Source organism: Parasteatoda tepidariorum, chromosome 5, assembly GCF_982258835.1.
Source record: "Parasteatoda tepidariorum strain Cologne lab strain chromosome 5, Ptep-v5.0, whole genome shotgun sequence".
In the NCBI taxonomy this organism is placed as follows: Eukaryota; Metazoa; Arthropoda; class Arachnida; order Araneae; family Theridiidae; genus Parasteatoda; species Parasteatoda tepidariorum.
In genome coordinates, this window is record NC_141759.1 from 66,444,181 (window position 1) to 66,463,608 (window position 19,428).

Consider the following 19,428-nt stretch of genomic DNA (forward strand, 5'->3'; position numbering starts at 1 on the left):
TATGTAAGTTTTGTTCATTGAAATTCTTAAATATACCCTGAATGATCTGCTTGCCCCTGAGAGTACACTTGATTAATTTTATCTGGTTTTATTTTTTAAACTTTTGGTTTACTGGTTTTAATATTTGCTTTTAGTATTTTACCTCGGCACTTACCGTTTCCTTGACTTTGTTCTCCCCTTGAACTAACATCTTCATTATACATAGGACATTCGAAATGGAATCTTGATCTTGGTGAACTTCAGCACCCTCTGTCTTACCTGGTGTCATCTTTGAGTGTTTATCTTTTTAGAGAAACTTTGGTTTACCTTAGAACATTTTTAATCTTGGAGGCACTTAGCCTTGAATGGGGGACACTTGAACTTTTAGTCGACTATTTAAATTATTCTATTCTTATTTTAGTCTTATTTGTATTTAATGTGATTTTTCATATTTTTACCATTTGATGTTTTACCTGACCTTACTTTTATATGTTTTTACCTGTATTTTTGACACTTTTACTTTTGGTTGATTTTATTCACTTAGATGTTTTAAGCACTTTTAACTTTTATTCTGTTTTATTTTTATCATCTTTTCGATTTTGGAATTTTTCCTGTGTGTATAAATCTTTTTAGTTTTGGTTTTACTTTTCTGTAGTTTTGTTATGTTTAATTCACGTGACAACGGGTGAAACCCTTATCCGCGCAAACTCCTTCGGGGGTAGGTCGGTTACTATTAGTCTTATTCAATGAGCCAAAGAAACAACAAATTGAATAACCTTTGCTCTAATGATCTAATTGTTAAGTACTAAGTGCCATTCTTAATGGTTCAAAGAGAAAAACTCCATGAATGTAGGTTACGTATCTGTTTAATATGTTTTAAGTAACTTCTACCTACCGTCATCAATTCTAAATGTTTCAGAAGCAACTTTTAAAGGTTACTTCCAGGATGCTCTTCAATTCTGACGTCTAAGTGTTTTGATGTCTTCAACATTTATAATCTAACTTTTTATCATATTTTTCGATTTTGAAAACGAGAAAAGTCAGAGGGGGCTAAGTCCAGAGAGTATGACGGATGTTCCGAGAAATGTGACTTCGCCCTCGAACCGCCATTAAACTGAAAAGATGAACTGAAACTTTTAAAGAAATAGTTTCATTTCCAACCCGCTAAGCAAATGTAATATTTTTTGTTTCGTCATCATAATTTACGTTTTGCAACTTCATTATGTTAAAAAGAATACTTTTTGTTGAAGTTAAGCCTTTTATTTTACTCCTGTAATTAGAATGGTTCCATTTTAGAAATTACTTTGTCAGTTATTGGAAAAAGAAATAAGAAAATATTTGGATTTCGCAATCTCCCCCTCTGGAATCAGGCAAGAAACATTTTCTTAGAAGCCTTTAGAATCTATTCTGTAAGAATTAATTTAGAATAAACAGAAGTCAGAATGATTCAGTACCACAACATCCGAGACTGAAAATTTTCTGAAGGAACAGTAATTTGAAGAGTTCAAAGACATCACGATAACCACGAAGTCAGAATTGAAAAACATTTTGGAAGAAATTTGTTTCTTATTTTCTTACCGCCGAGTATATAAGTGTGTCATACATATAATGGTTACTTCGAAACCTATTAAATATGTATGTAACTTAAATAACATCGACAAAACCATAAAAATTAATAGCTATTATTTATACAAATGCTTGCACATTCATATAATCAAAATGTTGTTTTAATCAATAGCAGCAACTTATACTAACGCTTACATGTTCACATAATTACGAGTATAACACATTGTTATAATGTTGTTTTAATAACAGCAGCAATATATACTGATACTTACATAATTACATAGTTATAATGTTGTATTAATTAATAACCCAACTTATACTAATGCTTGCCTATTTTATAACAGCCGTTGAGCAGCCGACCCAATTTTGAGTTCGCGACTACCAATGTTCAACTCCGTAACCTTGTAATTTTTATCCTAATCCAGAAGACAAGAGAACTCTTGGATCACGTGTTGGGCGAAATTTTCTTTTGTGGAGGACTTTTTGATGGAACTAATCCACATTTACGTTAGCGGTGAGGAAAATCGAGAAAACTTCCAGTTAGCCTGACAGCAAAGGGACTCTAACCCATGATCCACACTGAGGATATTTTTTATCAGTAATATAATTGATGCGAAGCGGGTGTCGCAGGGGATTCGAACCCGAGCCACCTTGTTGGAAGACAAGCGCTCTATCTCTTGAGCCACTAAGGCTCAATGCTTACATATTCATATAATTAAAATGTTGTTTTTTATGCCATATCAATTTCACTAGAGATCACACATATTTAAGTAGAAAGAGCGTTTAAAATATTGATCAATATTAGTTCTAATATTTCACACGCAAATAGCACCATCATATTCGTTATTTTAATTTTTTTTCCAAATGAATTTGAATTTCAACATTATTCGATAATGCATTTCATTTTTGTGTATTTAGGCAGAAAAATCCTTGAGGGAAGCCAATGAAAAATCCCGAAAAGCTGCATCGGAAGTTCGCCGCGAAAAAGATGAATGGCGTAAAGAACGGGATAACTTGGAATCAGAAATCAGAGCGGAGGTGAAAAAACGGGAGAAATCGGAGCGGGAATCGGAACAGATGCTGAAGCAAAAAGAAGAGGAGGTTTTATTGAGCAAAGAGCGCGTGGTTGCTATTGAGAGAGAACAAAGAAGAATGCAGATGCAACTTGAGGAAGTTGAGAGCCTGCAACAGAAACTGAAACTGATGGAACAGGAGGGAGATAAAATGAGGGAGGAATATGATCATCTGACTTCAAGAGTAGGTGGAAGTTTTGCTTCGATTTTAATCTTTTGCTATTAAAATTAATGCTAACACATTGTAAGTGAGAACATTCAGAGTAGAAGTTCTAACTATATGTTTTTCTCAAAAATGATGTAAAAAATATGCACACTAGGGTTTGTAAATTAATTTAAGCGAGGAAAAAAAATCACTAGAGGGGAAGTTGTAACTGAAAATATCAAATCCGTTTGATAGCGAGGAGAGTTTTAGAGAAGTTAGTATTATATGCACCTTCATATCTCATTCAGCAATTAAACTAATTTTAATGTTTACCCATTATTCGATGAACTTCGATAATGGGTTTGTTTCATTTGTGTCTCTCACATTTGTATAATTATTTTATTTAAATTCTGACAATTATCCTAAAATTACATATTAAGGACGATGATCACCCCGTAGGCTTCACTTGCACAGTAATTTACGTTACTGCTTTTAAGGAGTTAGAATTTTTTATGTTAATAAGTCTGTCTGCCACTGACAAAATGTATTGTTCAAGTATCGTTAAAGTTTGATGTAGCCATTATTATTTTATTAATTTACTTTGTAATTAAGGACCATAGACACAATTTTAGTAGGGCATGAAACAAGTAATTAGCACATAATTATTTTGTACGTAGTAAATACAATACAATTCCATGATAAATAGCAAATTTATTACTCTGTAGGTGGATTTCTCAAAATGTAAAAGTTTTATTTATTTTTAAAGTGGAAAAAAGATTTGATTAGAAAATGGAACTTATAGCATTTTCAGTGCGAGGGCATAAAGAACATTTCAATCATGTTCTAGTTGGCATTAACTACTGATTATTCAATCAAACATCTAAATCTAACACGCTCAGCAAAATAGAAATTATAGATCAAAATAAAACTATTTTCTATTGGCCTAGTTTTTGACGATGAATGAATGTGTCCATGATTGACGAAATGCTATGTTATCAATCAAAAGAAATCTTTGTTATTAAAATGGGAAAAATAACAGATTAAAGAGATCATAAGAAATTTTCTTTTCTTGGGCTAATGCCATGTCATAATTGCCGATTTTCATATTTTTCTAGAAACTCTAATTCTTAGTTTTCTATTTATCAATTTTGAAATTTAGAAGTGACTAATTGGAGTAATTAATAAAAATAACAATTAAAATATTGAAATGTTTAAATAAGTCAGATAGTTATTTACGTTATTGTTTTTCATTTCAGTACGATCAGTTAGAAGATGAATTTGTGAAAACAAAATCCAAATTAATACAAGAAAAAGAGCAGGCTGAAGCCAGTTTGATTCGAATCAGGAAGGAGCATAATGAATTAAGCTTCGAAATGACATCACTCAAAGAGTCCTACAATTCCAGACAAGACGCATGGATAAAAGAAAAATTGGAATTACAAGTAAAATTATATATTATAATCTTTATATCAATAGTGTTAAGAATTACGCTTGCGCAAAAATTAATTGAATCGACAATTTAAACGAAAAGGATTCAATTATAAACGTTGTGTTTTCGAAATAACAAACGAAATTTTCTCAGTTTCCCACATAAAGATCGCATTTAAATATTGTGTTTTCGAAATAACACATGAAATTTCTCAGTTTCCGACATAAGGATCACATATAAATATTGTGTTTTCGAAATAACAAAGGAAATTTTCTCAGTTTCCCACATAAAGATCGCATATAAATATTGAGTTTCCGAAATAACACATGAAATTTCTCAGTTTCCGACATAAGGATCACATATAAATATTGTGTTTTCGAAATAACAAAGGAAATTTTCTCAGTTTCCCACATAAAGATTGCATATAAATATTGAGTTTCCGAAATAACACATGAAATTTCTCAGTTTCCGACATAAGGATCACATATAAATATTGTGTTTTCGAAATAACAAAGGAAATTTTCTCAGTTTCCCACACAAAGATTGCATATAAATATTGAGTTTCCGAAATAACACATGAAATTTCTCAGTTTCCGACATAAGGATCACATATAAACGTTGTGTTTTCGAAATAACAAAGGAAATTTTCTCAGTTTCCCACACAAAGATCGCATATAAATATTGAGTTTCCGAAATAACACATGAAATTTCTCAGTTTCCGACATAAGGATCACATATAAATATTGTGTTTTCGAAATAACAAAGGAAATTTTCTCAGTTTCCCACATAAAGATCGCATATAAATATTGAGTTTCCGAAATAACACATGAAATTTCTCAGTTTCCGACATAAGGATCACATATAAATATTGTGTTTTCGAAATAACAAAGGAAATTTTCTCAGTTTCCCACATAAAGATTGCATATAAATATTGAGTTTCCGAAATAACACATGAAATTTCTCAGTTTCCGACATAAGGATCACATATAAATATTGTGTTTTCGAAATAACAAAGGAAATTTTCTCAGTTTCCCACACAAAGATTGCATATAAATATTGAGTTTCCGAAATAACACATGAAATTTCTCAGTTTCCGACATAAGGATCACATATAAATATTGTGTTTTCGAAATAACAAAGGAAATTTTCTCAGTTTCCCACACAAAGATCGCATATAAATATTGAGTTTCCGAAATAACACATGAAATTTCTCAGTTTCCGACATAAGGATCACATATAAATATTGTGTTTTCGAAATAACAAAGGAAATTTTCTCAGTTTCCCACATAAAGATCGCATATAAATATTGAGTTTCCGAAATAACACATGAAATTTCTCAGTTTCCGACATAAGGATCACATATAAATATTGTGTTTTCGAAATAACAAAGGAAATTTTCTCAGTTTCCCACACAAAGATTGCATATAAATATTGAGTTTCCGAAATAACACATGAAATTTCTCAGTTTCCGACATAAGGATCACATATAAATATTGTGTTTTCGAAATAACGAAAGAAATTTTCTCAGTTTCCCTCATTAGGATCATATATAAACGTTGTGTTTTCGAAATAACGAAAGAGATTACTCTGTTTTCCACACTAAAATCATGTACAGACGTTTAGTTTTTAGAAACAACAAAAATAAACGTCTTAGTTTCCCACATTTGGATCATATATGAACGTTGTGTTTTCTGAAAAACAAAAGAAACTTTTCAGTTTCCTGCATTAGAATTAAATATAAACGTTGTTTTTTCGGAGCAACAAAAGAAACTTACCATATTCCCACATTAAGTATTATTTATTCCAATTAAATGTTACTATTGTAGTACATGCTCTACACTAATTAAGTTCATTGCTGGTCATAGCTATCGTTTGGTAAATTCTAATGATATGTGAATCATAGTTTCTAGTAATCATAGTAGTCATAGAAGATAGTAGTCACAAATCATAGTAGATAATGTGAATCATAGCTTCTCATCCTTTTTTAATAATCATCTGAAATTACTCAGTTTTATTTATTGATTATTTTTATTTATTGTTTTTATTTATTGATTATTTTTTAAAAATCAAATGTTACTTTTGTCGTGCATTCTTTTCATTCATTTTTGCTTTTTTTCATTTTTGCTTCATTTCTAGTCAATTATTTATAGATAAAAATAATTAATTTCAAATTTTTGCACTTATTCTCTTTTTCAATTTTAAGAATTCAATTAGTTTTTGATCTTATTTATACTATTTTTCGATTTCTTTTTAAATAATTAAAGAGTTTATTTTGAAGAAGTGAAGTAACTAAGCAGGCAATTAGATACCTTTAAATCTACATAGCAAATATTTATTGCTTTTTGCTTGAGCTACAGCTACTGCTCTTAAGCTTCAAGCTACTGAGCTCAAGTTGCTTTTTTTATTATTTTTGAAACTTCTCAGCTTTCCACATTGCTTGTTTACATTTAAACAAATATCACAATTGTTTTTCAATGCTAGTCATAGTTACCGTTTGGTAAAAAATATTCGAATTTTAGACATTAGTTTTCTTCTTAAAACTTGTATAAAATAGTTTCTTATCTTTTTTTAAATAACTTTTGGAAACTTCTCAGTTTCATACATTACTTTTTATATATTTTTTAACCAAATTTTACTTTTGTGATAGATGCTTCTCATCTGCATAGTTCATTGCTAGTCATAATAATTAATAAATAAGAACAATGAATTTCGAATCTTTTGCATTTGTTCTCTTTTTCAATCTTCTGGATTCAATTAGACATTTGCCCTCATTATTATTATTTTTCTGAATCCTTTTAAATAATTAAAGCATTTCCTTTATTTGAAGGAACGAGTGAAAGAACTAAGCAGACGTTTAGATAAATTTAAATCTACAGAGCAAGATAAGAGAAGGCTGCAAGACTTGGTGGAAGAGAAGGAAACGCTCATTGAATCTTACAAAAAGGAAGAAAAGTATTTGAAAGAAGAAAGAAATCGACTGCAAAAAAGGGTAAAATTGAATATTTTGTACACAATTTTTAAATGTTGGAATAATAATGTAGCAATAAGACTCTACTGAAAAAAATGGTAGTTATCAATGTAATCTTTAAAAATGCAAGCATGCTTTTTGCTAACAGAACAGTGATTTGTATAGAGATTGGTTCTAAAAGCTGTTTTAATTACCCTTTCATACCTGCCACGTTTTTTCTCTACGAGGATTACTTTGCCAAGTGGTAGTAAAGTAGCAATCAAATCACAAATATGAGAGGTAAAAATATTTTTTTATTATGCTAGAGCTCAAGCGTACCATAAGTATGTTTTCTACCATTACATATCAAAAATCCAAGTATGATATAAAATGAATTTTATTGCAATTAATCATCCTGAGGTGACACTTAAGAACAAGCGTATTTTTCCTTATTCTACAAGTTTTACTGCTTAATTCGCTACCAATTTTTTAAAACCTTTGTAGAAAGCGGAACAGTTAGCAAACCTGGTTTTTAAATTAAGTTTATAAATTCGATAAATGAAAAGAAAAAAAATTTACATTTTGCTCAGACTTTAAATATAATTATAAAATCTTCGGAAAAAATCCGAAAAGGTTGGCAGCTATAGTAAGTTTTAACTATTACAATGCAAAAGCCTAATTGCTTAAAAAAATTCTGAAATAATTTTTGTCCTTTCAAAAATCTCGAAATAAAAAAACAACCCATAACTTTGCTTAATAAAGACAGATCCACTACCTGCGTTTCTCATTAGATGAAGCTCGTCTTCTCTTTTGAGGGATGTTCCATTTCTTGGACTGCGTAAGGTAATTGCAGCAATTGCTCAAAGCTGCGATGCAAAATTTTAACAATCACTCAGCGATCTAAGCACACAATGCGGGAAGAGAATGAATAAAAACATTTAATTTCGATTATTTCTATCAGAGCAACTCAAGCGTTAATAAAAAGGAAGGAAAACAGTTATAATTTTTATCTATGCAACATAATGTATGTATAATCTAAGAATTTTTTACCTGGCATTTTGATGCAAACCTTTGAAAGAATCATGTTTCTTTCAGAACAGATGCAATTTTGTAACTTCTTCGAATAATCATTCATATAACTCATGCATTTGTATATATTGCATATCGCTGAATTTCGGATTATTTTAATTTCTGCAGACAGAAGACCTGGCTAAGGCTATGGAGGCAAAAATAGATAGGCCGGTGGTCTTGCCTCCACTTGACACTGGCGATTCCAAACTGAACAAGCAGTTAGATACATTGAGGCGAGAATACGAAGGCAGGATGTCCATGATGTCATCAGAAATCACTAGTATGCAGAACCAGATAGCTAGCTTGGTGGAAGAGAGAGACAGACTCAAGTCTCAGTTATCGATGTCTGAGAGAAATGCAGAAGAGATGAGAACAGGATCTTTGAAGAGGGAAAGAGCGAGACATCGTGAAGAAGTAAGTTCGAAATGCGATTTGTCGAAAAGGTTTATTAATAATTTAAAGTAACTTTGAAACAGTTGGTCTTATAAATATGGGCAAAAGATTTTCTTACTTGCACTCTAATTTCCTTTGTCATTTTAGGCTGACGCTGCCAGACGTAAAGTTAACGAGTTAAGATATCAACTAGAAGACGTACGTGAGCAGCTAGATGATGCTCTGCTCGAAAACAAGAACTTGAAACTGCAAATTGAAACTGACAAAAACAGTTATGATATCCAAATATCGGAGTTTAAATCTAAAATTAACCAGGTATTATATCATACCTAATTTTCGTCTATAAAGTTCTTTTTGTTTACTTTTAAGCAAATTTTAAAGCATTAATTTTTTTATTATTTTGGTTTGCTTATTGAAAATGTTAAATACTAATGTCTAGGCTTCAAAATAATTCACGATTCTATCACTCTCTTTTTAAAATTAGTTGAAGCTCATTCTAATTTTCATTAGTACGTCTTCGTGTTTGTACGTTTCCAATCTAGTTTTGGAATCTTTTAATATCTTAAATTCTTTCTGCGTTTTGTTCCAAAACTTTAACAATTATAAAAACACTGTTAAACACATATGAAGTTTATTAATTTTTTTTTATGTTTTATTCTATTATTATAATTTTGTTCAAAAAATCAGTGCTTTATCACAAGTAAATAAAAAATTTTTAAAACAAAAACAATGATTCAAAACACATATTCAAAACACATATTCATTGGCGTTGTTTTTTTCTATTCTAACTACCGAACTTAGACATTTCTTCTGTAATACTTTTGAAACGAATTGAGCTGTTTTTAAAATCACATACTTCAATTATAAGTAGGTATTTGTTTATTTTCGTAGAATATGGATAAAGGTATATCTGCATCATTATGCCTTTGATATACTATCGTAATTGCTTTCATTGAATTTTATTATTATTTGTCCAATCTGAGAAAAACTAAGTTATGTTTTATATATTTTTTTATCATAAAATTGTAAATAATTATTCATGGTTCAAAACAGTTAAAGTTCACGCATTTAATATGCTTAAATGACTCATATTGGATAATATTTTCTACGTAGATTTTTATTTTTAAAGACAACTCTGGGTCGATTTTAAATTTTGCAAATTATCCGATCCCCAACGGATTGTACTGGTCTCATGTACGTTAGATATAATAATAACAACCATAATTAAAACTTTTATGTTCTAATTTTGATTTTAAAAAGATTATCTCATCTCATGCTAGAAACCTATCCCTACATTCTCCCCAGTGTATGCCGAAGAGCCATTACATTATGATCACCCTGTTAATAACATGTAGGACCACCTTTAGCCCTCAAAACTGCTAGCACCCGCCGTGGCATTAATTCCACAAGGTGCTGATAGGTAGTCTGAGGTATCTGGTACCAAGTGCTCACCAACTGGTCCTGCAATTCCCTTACATTGCGAGGGGGTAGCGTGGCAGCACGAAGTTGGTTTTCTAAGTAGAACCATAAATGCTCTATTGGATTAAGGTCAGGTGAGTTTGAGGTCAAGACATGACTTGAAAGTCACTGGAATGTTCCTCGAACCAATCCATGACGATTCTACCCTTATGACATGGTGCATTATCCTGTTGGCAAACACCATCCCTCGCAGGAAAAACTGTTACCATGAATGGGTGAACCTTTTCTGCAACTATGTTCAAGTAGCTTACAGACGTCAGGGATTGTCCTATGATGATTATGGGTCCTAATGTGCCCAATGAAAACATTGTTCCTGGGCGAGAAACCATGAAAACCTGGGTGAGCCCATTGTTATAGATAGAAGGTGGTCATAATGTAATGGCTCTTTGGTGTATATAGAATATTATGTATATACTAGGAAGATATATAGGATATACATCTATACATATCTATACCTATACATATAGTATATACATCGGTGCATAAACAAACTATTACCTTGTATGCAGTTGGAGGAGCAGAAGATTATGGAGTCAACGAGGGGCCAAACACGCAACATTGCCAAGACGAGACTGGAGCTGACTTGGGAGAAAGAGAGGAACGAGTTGCAGCACTTACTCGGTGAGACGCAGAAGATGGTCTCTGATCTCAAATCTCGAGTAGAACAGACAGAAACAGAGAGAGAGAAAGAAAAACAAGCTGTCAGAAAACAAATGCTTGACATGAGATCCTCTACCGAGAAAGACCACCAAGACAGCAGGAGAAAAATGAGTGAGGTAATATCGATTTTTTTTCTTCTATATATAGAATATAGAATAGAATTTGGTTAGTCGTAGTTAGGTATATATAGAATAAATATAGAATTTGGTTAGTCGTCCCGCCCAAAGATATGGGCACTCGGCTGTTACAATGCAATACAATATACAATTTGACAACCACAATAAAATACAATAAATACAGTTAAAAAAAATAAATAAATAAAAAATAACAATAACATTAGAGTACAGATGATTTCGTTATAATAAAGACAACTGAAGTCCAAAAGCATGAAAAGAAGAACTCTTCGAAGGAGGACGGTTTGGTGGTTAAAAACAATTAGAAAATGTATAATTGATAGCCAAATTACAACAAAATCAATTTAAAATTTAATCAAATTTAAAAATAGGTTTATAAAGCAACAATTAAAATCAAAATATCCAGGGCAATTTAGGATCCAATAAATAAAAAAAAGTAAAGGCACCAAAAATAAAAGCATCAGTGCCCATAATCATTAAAAAGGGTAAAAATAGGAATCAAAACCTGAGTATAGGTAATTAAAATCAGTAAAATCAAAGTCATTAAAGCTAATTACGAATTTGAAATTCAATAATGGAATAGTCTAAGCAACAGAGAGGTGTAGGTTCAATATTTAATCTGATAAATTAAAATACTTATGGGATGGTAAAAAAGGGGTCCATGAGGTCGTTCATCATCTAAATATGATATATTTTATTGATGCACGATTTCTTTTTGTTTTATATTTTGAAATTCAAGTTTCAGTCGCAGATTCATCACCATTCGCTAAGGTACCTTGTCCCGAAACAAACGTTCAACTCGTTATCATTTCGTAATATCTGTATTTTAATGTATGCAATGGATTCTCGCAACAGCCTGTAGTACGCCAGGGGTTCATGGAGGTTAAGGCTCCACAATTTCATGAGCAACGGCATGATTGTGGCAATGAGCTCATCGGTGCGCACAGGCGGACTTTACTTCCCAGATTAACTGGAACCCATCGGCGTGAAGCTGGGTGGGCATCCAGCCGCCATTGGGGATCAAACCCCAGTTCTTTACAATGACAGTTCAGTGTCTTTACCACTAAACCATTTCGGATCGCATTTTAACGTAATCAAAGTTATTAACGCATTTGTATCTGCTATTTAAAATAAATGATTTTAAAAATTCTCACCTAATCAACTGCAGGAAATTTTTAATTATTTCTGGAAAGAGTTTTTTGAATTATTTTCTCTACCTCAGCCAATAAGCTTTGCCTCCTGCTCTCAGATTCCTTTTTTAATCAAGTGCTTGGTTCTAAAAAGTTTAAAATGATTAACTTTCGCTATCGATTGCGAGTAAATGCCAAAGTTTGTTATAAAAAAACCCATAGGAAAGCATTTAAACATAGATGGACCGATAAATTTAATTACCATCATTTTAGTTTCAAAGATTATATAGTGACCGACCATCATAACACTTTCTCAATGATGAAATGAGTAAAAAAGTGTTGCAATAAAACTTCACTCCCGATTCTCTAGTAATAATTCACTTCTGGTCTTTGGGTTCATTCTGTTTAAAATAGTTTATTTATAGTTCATTGAGGAAAAATTATAGACATTAAATGGGAATGGTAAATCTTAGATTATAATGCCCTGAAAGCTGTTGAATTTGAGATGCATGTGAACCTCACAGTGACTATGCTTTTCGGCGCATAATGCACAATTGCTTATTAACCCGTTCAGGACCGTGATCACGCGATTCTCCCTTCTTCATGCGGATGTTATCATAATTCAGTAATCTCGTATTATCGATCTAAAGAGTATCATTAACGATATGTTTCATGTTCTCATAATTTTTTTTTACCTTTTCACCCATTGGCGAAATGGGTGTTGTTTTGGGTTTGATGGCGTACTCCCCTTATTTGGACGCCATCACACTTTTACACTGTGTTCAAGAGTAATAGTAAACAGTCGCATGCGTCGTCATTGCATGCGTTGCTATTTCGACCACTGCTGTTTGATAATTTTTTTAGAATTCTCTTTTTCACTTTTAATTTCGTTATGCATTAAGTTGGTGAGCTTATTTTCGAGATATGCGACCAGAGAGATCTCATAAATACTTCTTGAGTTGTGAATAAAAGAAAATTTCATCACTTGACGATATTTTTGTTTTTATTAAAAAATTAGATAACAACCATTTTGCCAATGGCTAACCTGTCATCGCCTTTCAGAGATCACAAATTTTTTAGTACTATGATACTTTTTGAAATCAATGAGTTTGTTTGAATAAGTTATTAAAATTATTAGAATTTATTTATTTGAATACATTATTAAAATTTAATAAATTATTAAAATTATTCAGTTATCTTAATCCAATAATTTTAATAGATTTATTATTGCTTACAGCAAGATTATTCTTGCTGTAAAATTGTGATTCAAATACTAATAGTATACAAAATATAAGAGCTAATTTTCATTTCTCTTTTGTTGTTACAGTTGCATAGCAGTTTACTTGAAATACGCGAATCCCACGCCAAACTTCGAGGTATGTATGATAGAATGAAGAAGGAGAGGGAGATACTATTGAAAGAGAGAGAAGAATGGAGACAGAGGCTACAAGCTGCCATGCAGCTACACACTAAGCTTACAGAAATAGTAAAAGATGTAAGTTCTCTAATGACGTATTTTCGAAATTTCAATAATAGAATTAACTCTTGTAAAAATTGCAACACTATGAAGGAATTCTCAGAAGTTCATGAAATTCAATCCACATATTACTGATAGTGGCGCAAATGAACATGCGAAATATATTTGTAATATCTTAATACTTACCACCATGAAGTTTGGTTCAATTTGCAAAATTCCTTCACGGTGTTGAAATTGCCACAAACATAGTGTATAATTCCAAATTTTCAAAAATTTTTTCGTCAATAAATTTGCACTTATAGATTGCCCCGCAGATTGTGTACCCCAATAGAAAATGAACTGACATACTTTAAAATTTCTTTAATGCCATAGATTTAAAATTTGAGTAATTTCATTTAATTATTTTACTAATTTATTCAATAAAAATTGATTTAGAAAAAAATCACAAGGAATAAGATTTTATCCAAATTCTGGTATTATAATATCACTCGTTTACATTCGTCACGTTAACTTTCTCTTCTTTTATCACAATTTTTTGTGAGTCATATTTAGTTTATAATACCATTTAATTTCATCAGGGTGGCCGCAACCAGGAAAAATTTGAAAGCATTTGAACAAATGTTTCATGAAGCTGTTGGAAATGTCAAAGGGTTTAATTTCAGGAATTAGTTTATCAATTCTAACATCTAGACACGTCCCTTTAATTTGCATATATATTTTGTTACATAAGAATTAGTAAAAACTCTTTCTTTTTTAAATATTTCCCAATCATTTTTTTTATTTTATCCGAGTAATGACCACCCTGTTTATATATAACTATTTGAAATACAATATTCAAAAACCAAATTGATATTATTGCCAAAAATTGATTTTGCACTAAAAATTAATAAAATCATAAAATTTTTTATTATAATATGTACAAAATAGAAATGCTGCTTTGCTAAAAATATTGAATTTTTTTTTAAAATTCTGTTTTCTTTGTTTTATATCTCATTCGAAAATCAATACGAAATTATGTTTAATATTTTTACATAAAGTTTAATCCAGAATAAAGGAAAATTAATAAATATCCTTTATAAATTCATGAAAAAAATATTTATTGTAAATACAAGTTACACTGTAACAAGTAATGAACATTTTTACAGGTTGAAAAAGTAAGTTCGGAAGTTGCTTCGAACTCTGAAAAGCCAACCTTACCTCTTACTGATGACTTTAAAGAAACAATGCGGAATGTAAGTAAATAAAATTACATTGAATTAATTTAAGAAATATTAATTAGGATTAAGAGTAAAGTATTCCTGCAATAGCCTGTTGTGCATAAGGGGATCATGAACTTACGGATTTACAATTTCGTGACCAACAGCATGATTGTGGCAAAGAGGTCAACAATGCGCACTGACCGGCTATACTTCCCAGAGAAGCTGGCACCCATAGATCTGAAGCTGGATGGGTTTCAAGATGCCACTAGGGGTTAAACTCCAGTTCTTCTCAATGACAGTTTTGCGCCTTAACCCCTGAGCCATTGCGGCTTTGACGTTGTACACTGTCTCCAAATTTGCACAATCATTTGTGATGTACCATTTCTCCGAATTTCATGTCGAACAAACCAAATTATTTCAAGTTCTTCAGCTATCTTGAAAGTCTTGTAATGTCCAGAAGAGAAATGTTAAGTGTTTTAACTTTTTATTAAGTGATCGAATTTATATTTAACAAACATTAAGCACAAATTTAGCTTTGCATTTCATAAAAAATTTAATTTCGATAGTTTTTTGGCGTTTGACTTTGCGTTTCCTATTTTTCCAATTTTTTGAAATTTTCAAGTTGATTCCATAACATTTCTAATTAATATACAAAACATTGGCAAAAAATACGACATTAATTGAGTGAGTAAAGAATTTAAAGTGAATACCAGTCTCACTGAAATCTTTGAATTAGCACGCTAAACAATAAGTTATTAGTAAGTATAATTGTAAGAAATATTACTATTACAATTTGATAGATTTACCTTTCTTATTTCAAATAAAAGATGGTAAAAATGAATAGTTTTATAAAAATAAATTAATTTATGCTTTATAAATTTGAATCTCAGAAAATGCTTATACAAGTCAGTTAGCAACATAGTTAGTCATTAGCAATATACATACAATAATAAATAATTTCGATCTGATTTATTCATAAACAATTCTTTAGTGACAGATTAATTATGTGTCCTTTTTTTAACAATTTCTTTTTAATATTATTCAATTAAAGGTTAAAGAGAAGTTCACAGAGCTTCAGAAATCTGCAGAAATATTAAAAGAAGATGAAAGATTGAAAAGGACAACATCATTCAGAAGGTATAAAATAAAGTTCGAAAGAATTTTTCTGTAAAAGAGTGGAAAATAATTTTTCTCAATTTTTGTCGAATTAGATTTAACTCTTTGCACTAATATAAGCACTAAATCATTTAATATACACCGAAGAGCCATTACATGTCCACCTTGCTAATAACATGCAGGACCACTTTTAGCTCTCAAAATTGCTAGCATCCACCGTGGCATTGATTCCACAAGGTGCTGATAGGTAGTCTGAGGTATCAGGTACCAAGCGCTCACCAACTGGTCCTGCAATTCCCTCACATTGCGAGGGGGTAGCGTGGCAGCACGAATTTGGTTTTCCAAGTAAAACCACAAATGCTCTATTGGATTAAGGTCAGGTGAATTTGGGAGCCAAGACATGACTTGAAAGTCACTGGAAAGTTCCTCGAACCAATCCATGATATTTTGACATGCTGCATTATCCTGTTGGTAAACACCATCCCCCGCAGGAGAAACTGCTGCCATGAATGGGTGAACCTGGTCTGCAACTATGTTTAAGTAGCTTGCAGACGTCAGGGATTGTTCTATGAGGATTATGGGTCCTAATGTGTCCCATGAAAACACTGTTCCTGGGCGAGAAACCATGAAAACCTGTTCTCGAGATAACTTGATTGGAAATCCATCTCATTTTAATTTCTACAACTTTTGCTTCGCACTTTTTTTTTCTCATGTCCCAATCAGTCTTTTTTACTTGTTACAACTTATTTTCAATCTCTTCTGCATCTATGTGTTTCTCTCTTTTAAATTTAGTTTTGACAAATTTGAAAAGAAGGTAATTTATAATAGTGACAAAATAAGTCGTATGTCAGTTTGTGACAATATATTTTTTTACGATGATTTAACGCAAGGCATACTACACTGTTAATTATATACATATAGAGCTCAAAATAACCTTCAATTATATACATGTATCCTTAATTGTTTATAATTATTCATTTTATTTAATTAAGATGGGGGGGGGATTTTTCGAATAGTAAACCACAAAGTTTCAAGTTTGGGAAGAAAAATTATGAGTACACCATGAAATTTCAAACGGGGAAATTTTTTTTTCTAAGAGTATAACCGAAATTTCAAATGAATTTTTTTCTAAGAGTAAACCACTAAGTTTCAAGTGGTAAACAATTTTTTTTAAGTATCCAAATTAAAATAAGCTATTGGCTCTATGAAATATAATTCAGGGTTGAGCAATGGGGAGGTAATCCTAATAATTTGTTTGTAATCTAATATTTTGAAAATAAATCAGCGTTTGGCACTTTGCTATCTACTCACGGTTAACCTGGACTCATTTTTCACAAAATTTAAATTTTAAAGCGCCAGAGTAGGTGAAGCAGAATTTGTCATATCAAGTTTCTTCCGAGCTACAGCGTCCTCTGAAGTTTTATTATTTTTATTTTCAGTTGTATATCTTATAGTTATAACACATTCATCTTTATATTATCCCACTGAAAGTAGCTTTAAATACAAAACATTTATAATTGCTGACTCTTATTTCTTTTGTTACTCAGAGCCATTTCTGCTCAAGATATGTCGCAGAGTCAAGATCCCATGCAGAGGTGGAACAACCCTCAGCGAGTGACCAACTATCCAGTAGCACCTCCGAGTATGATCATTCGTCCTCCGCCCAGACAAAAAACACTACACAGAAAATCATTATCTCTTGACCACACACTCATGGGCACAACGCATGAGCAAAGGCTTAAAATATGGGAATCAGAAGGTGAAAGTGTGACTTCTACACCTGCTGGAAGCCTTTTAAGTCTGGGTGGTTATGGATATGAAACAGATTCTTCATTGCCAGATTCTGAATACAGGTAAGAAAAAGTTTAATTGTGGTCATAGGAGAATAATACTTTAAGGTCGTGTTCGTCCCCTAGTGACGTCAAAGGAACACATTTTTTAAAGTTTATTTGTGCCCTAGTCGTAGGTGGGCACCAAACTAACTTCAATCGAAAGCGTTCAACTCATGCTGTAAATTTCAACAATCAACAATTTAATGGTGTCATATATTTTACTTGCTCTCGTTTAGTCCCTTTTTATTTTATTCCTTTATATGATAAATTAATTCTACAATAAGCAACAAATAAAAGAAAATTCTGTATCAAAAAATTTATTAATAAACATTTTTTGTAGTAACCTAAAAAAAAATAACACTTATCCGTATTTATTCTTCAATTAAAGTTTTAGTAAAACCTTATTCTTGTATTATTGTCTATTAGTAGTTTAAAAGCATTGTCAGTGCATGTAAAGCATTAAAATATGTATGATTTTCCACATAAAAATAAATTTAATAACAAAAAAAATAGTGATCTTAAGTAAAATCGTAATTTATTTTCGATGCTTCGAAAAAATGTTCATTTTCTTCACTAATTCTCAACATGAGAAAACCACCAAGCATTTCATAGAATTAAAAAAAATTGCCAAACGATTAAAGAGAATTTCATAAATTCAAATAAAAATTATGAGAGAAAACAATAAGGGTCAAACAAGTAAAGTTTACCAACACAGAGGGTCGTTGTATACTTTGGGGTAAAAAACGTTGCCATTTTCCTATATTTTTGAAAAAGAATGCTTCGCTTTTCGGCATACTCTCGAATTATAGGGAAAACTCTTTAATTCTTTGTGATTATGGTGAATCACAACTTCTTATTAGAGTCATTGCGAAGTTTATAATAGCTAATTCAAATAAAATGTTTTATAGGTATGTAGATTTATAGTAATATTTAAGGTCATTACAAAGTTTATAATGGTTAATTCTAATAAAATATTTTATAAATATAGAGATATAGATATTTTATAGATACATAGAATTTTTATAGATATACAGTGGAGCATCGTTTATACGACGATCACTTATACGGCGTTTTAGTGTGGTCCCAAATCATTCCTATTCATTTTAATGTAAAAATATATCGTTTATACGACGCACAGAATCGGTTATGCGTCGTCGGTTTTTAGATTTTGTTCACGTTTATTTAATTTTTTATTTTTTCTTGTGTGTTTTAAAAAAGGGCGGAATTTGCCAACATGAAAGATACAGAAAAGGGTGCCAACAAGAATGCTTGGATGACGATCGTAATTTTTACTAGATGACTGAAAAAACTAGACAATGTTATGAAGAGGCAAAAACGAAAAATTTTGCTATTCATCGACTAATGCCCAGCACACCCATCGATACTAATTATTTTGGAAAATGTAAAAGCTCTCTTTTTTCCTGCAAATTGCACAAGTGCGCTTCAGCCATTAGATTTGGCCGTGATTAGAAATCTAAAATTGCATCATAGAAAGCAGTAAGTTCAACTCGCTATTCAAAGCATTGTAGAGACTAATAGCAAGAAAATATAATTAAAGGTAACATACATTCAAATTGCTCACTGAAATTTTTTTTTCTTTGATTATTTGTTTGTTTTGCTTTGTCTAATTTAGAAATTTATGTAAATCAACACGTTAAACATTAAACTTAACTGAAAACAGAGTTAGTTTCAGTTTTAGAAGTAAAAATCAATCATACGACGTTATCGTTTATACGACGCTTTTCGGTGGTCCCTTCGGCGTCGTATAAACGATGCTCCACTGTATTAATTTTATAGA

The 19,428-nt window shown here is 31.2% G+C and overlaps 1 protein-coding gene across 1 annotated transcript in view; it reads left to right on the forward strand.

Annotated features, from left to right (window-relative positions):
• The window catches only part of LOC107455690 (uncharacterized), an 80,029-nt gene that overhangs the window by 56,787 nt on the left and 3,814 nt on the right, over nucleotides 1–19,428 (forward strand). Inside the window, exons 15-24 of the mRNA XM_087164128.1 lie at nucleotides 2,464–2,802; nucleotides 4,020–4,205; nucleotides 7,020–7,181; nucleotides 8,337–8,624; nucleotides 8,751–8,918; nucleotides 10,592–10,858; nucleotides 13,334–13,501; nucleotides 14,629–14,715; nucleotides 15,734–15,819; nucleotides 17,346–17,651. Coding sequence (XP_087020254.1) covers nucleotides 2,464–2,802; nucleotides 4,020–4,205; nucleotides 7,020–7,181; nucleotides 8,337–8,624; nucleotides 8,751–8,918; nucleotides 10,592–10,858; nucleotides 13,334–13,501; nucleotides 14,629–14,715; nucleotides 15,734–15,819; nucleotides 17,346–17,651 — 2,057 coding nt within the window. The remainder of the gene's footprint in view (nucleotides 1–2,463; nucleotides 2,803–4,019; nucleotides 4,206–7,019; nucleotides 7,182–8,336; nucleotides 8,625–8,750; nucleotides 8,919–10,591; nucleotides 10,859–13,333; nucleotides 13,502–14,628; nucleotides 14,716–15,733; nucleotides 15,820–17,345; nucleotides 17,652–19,428) is intronic.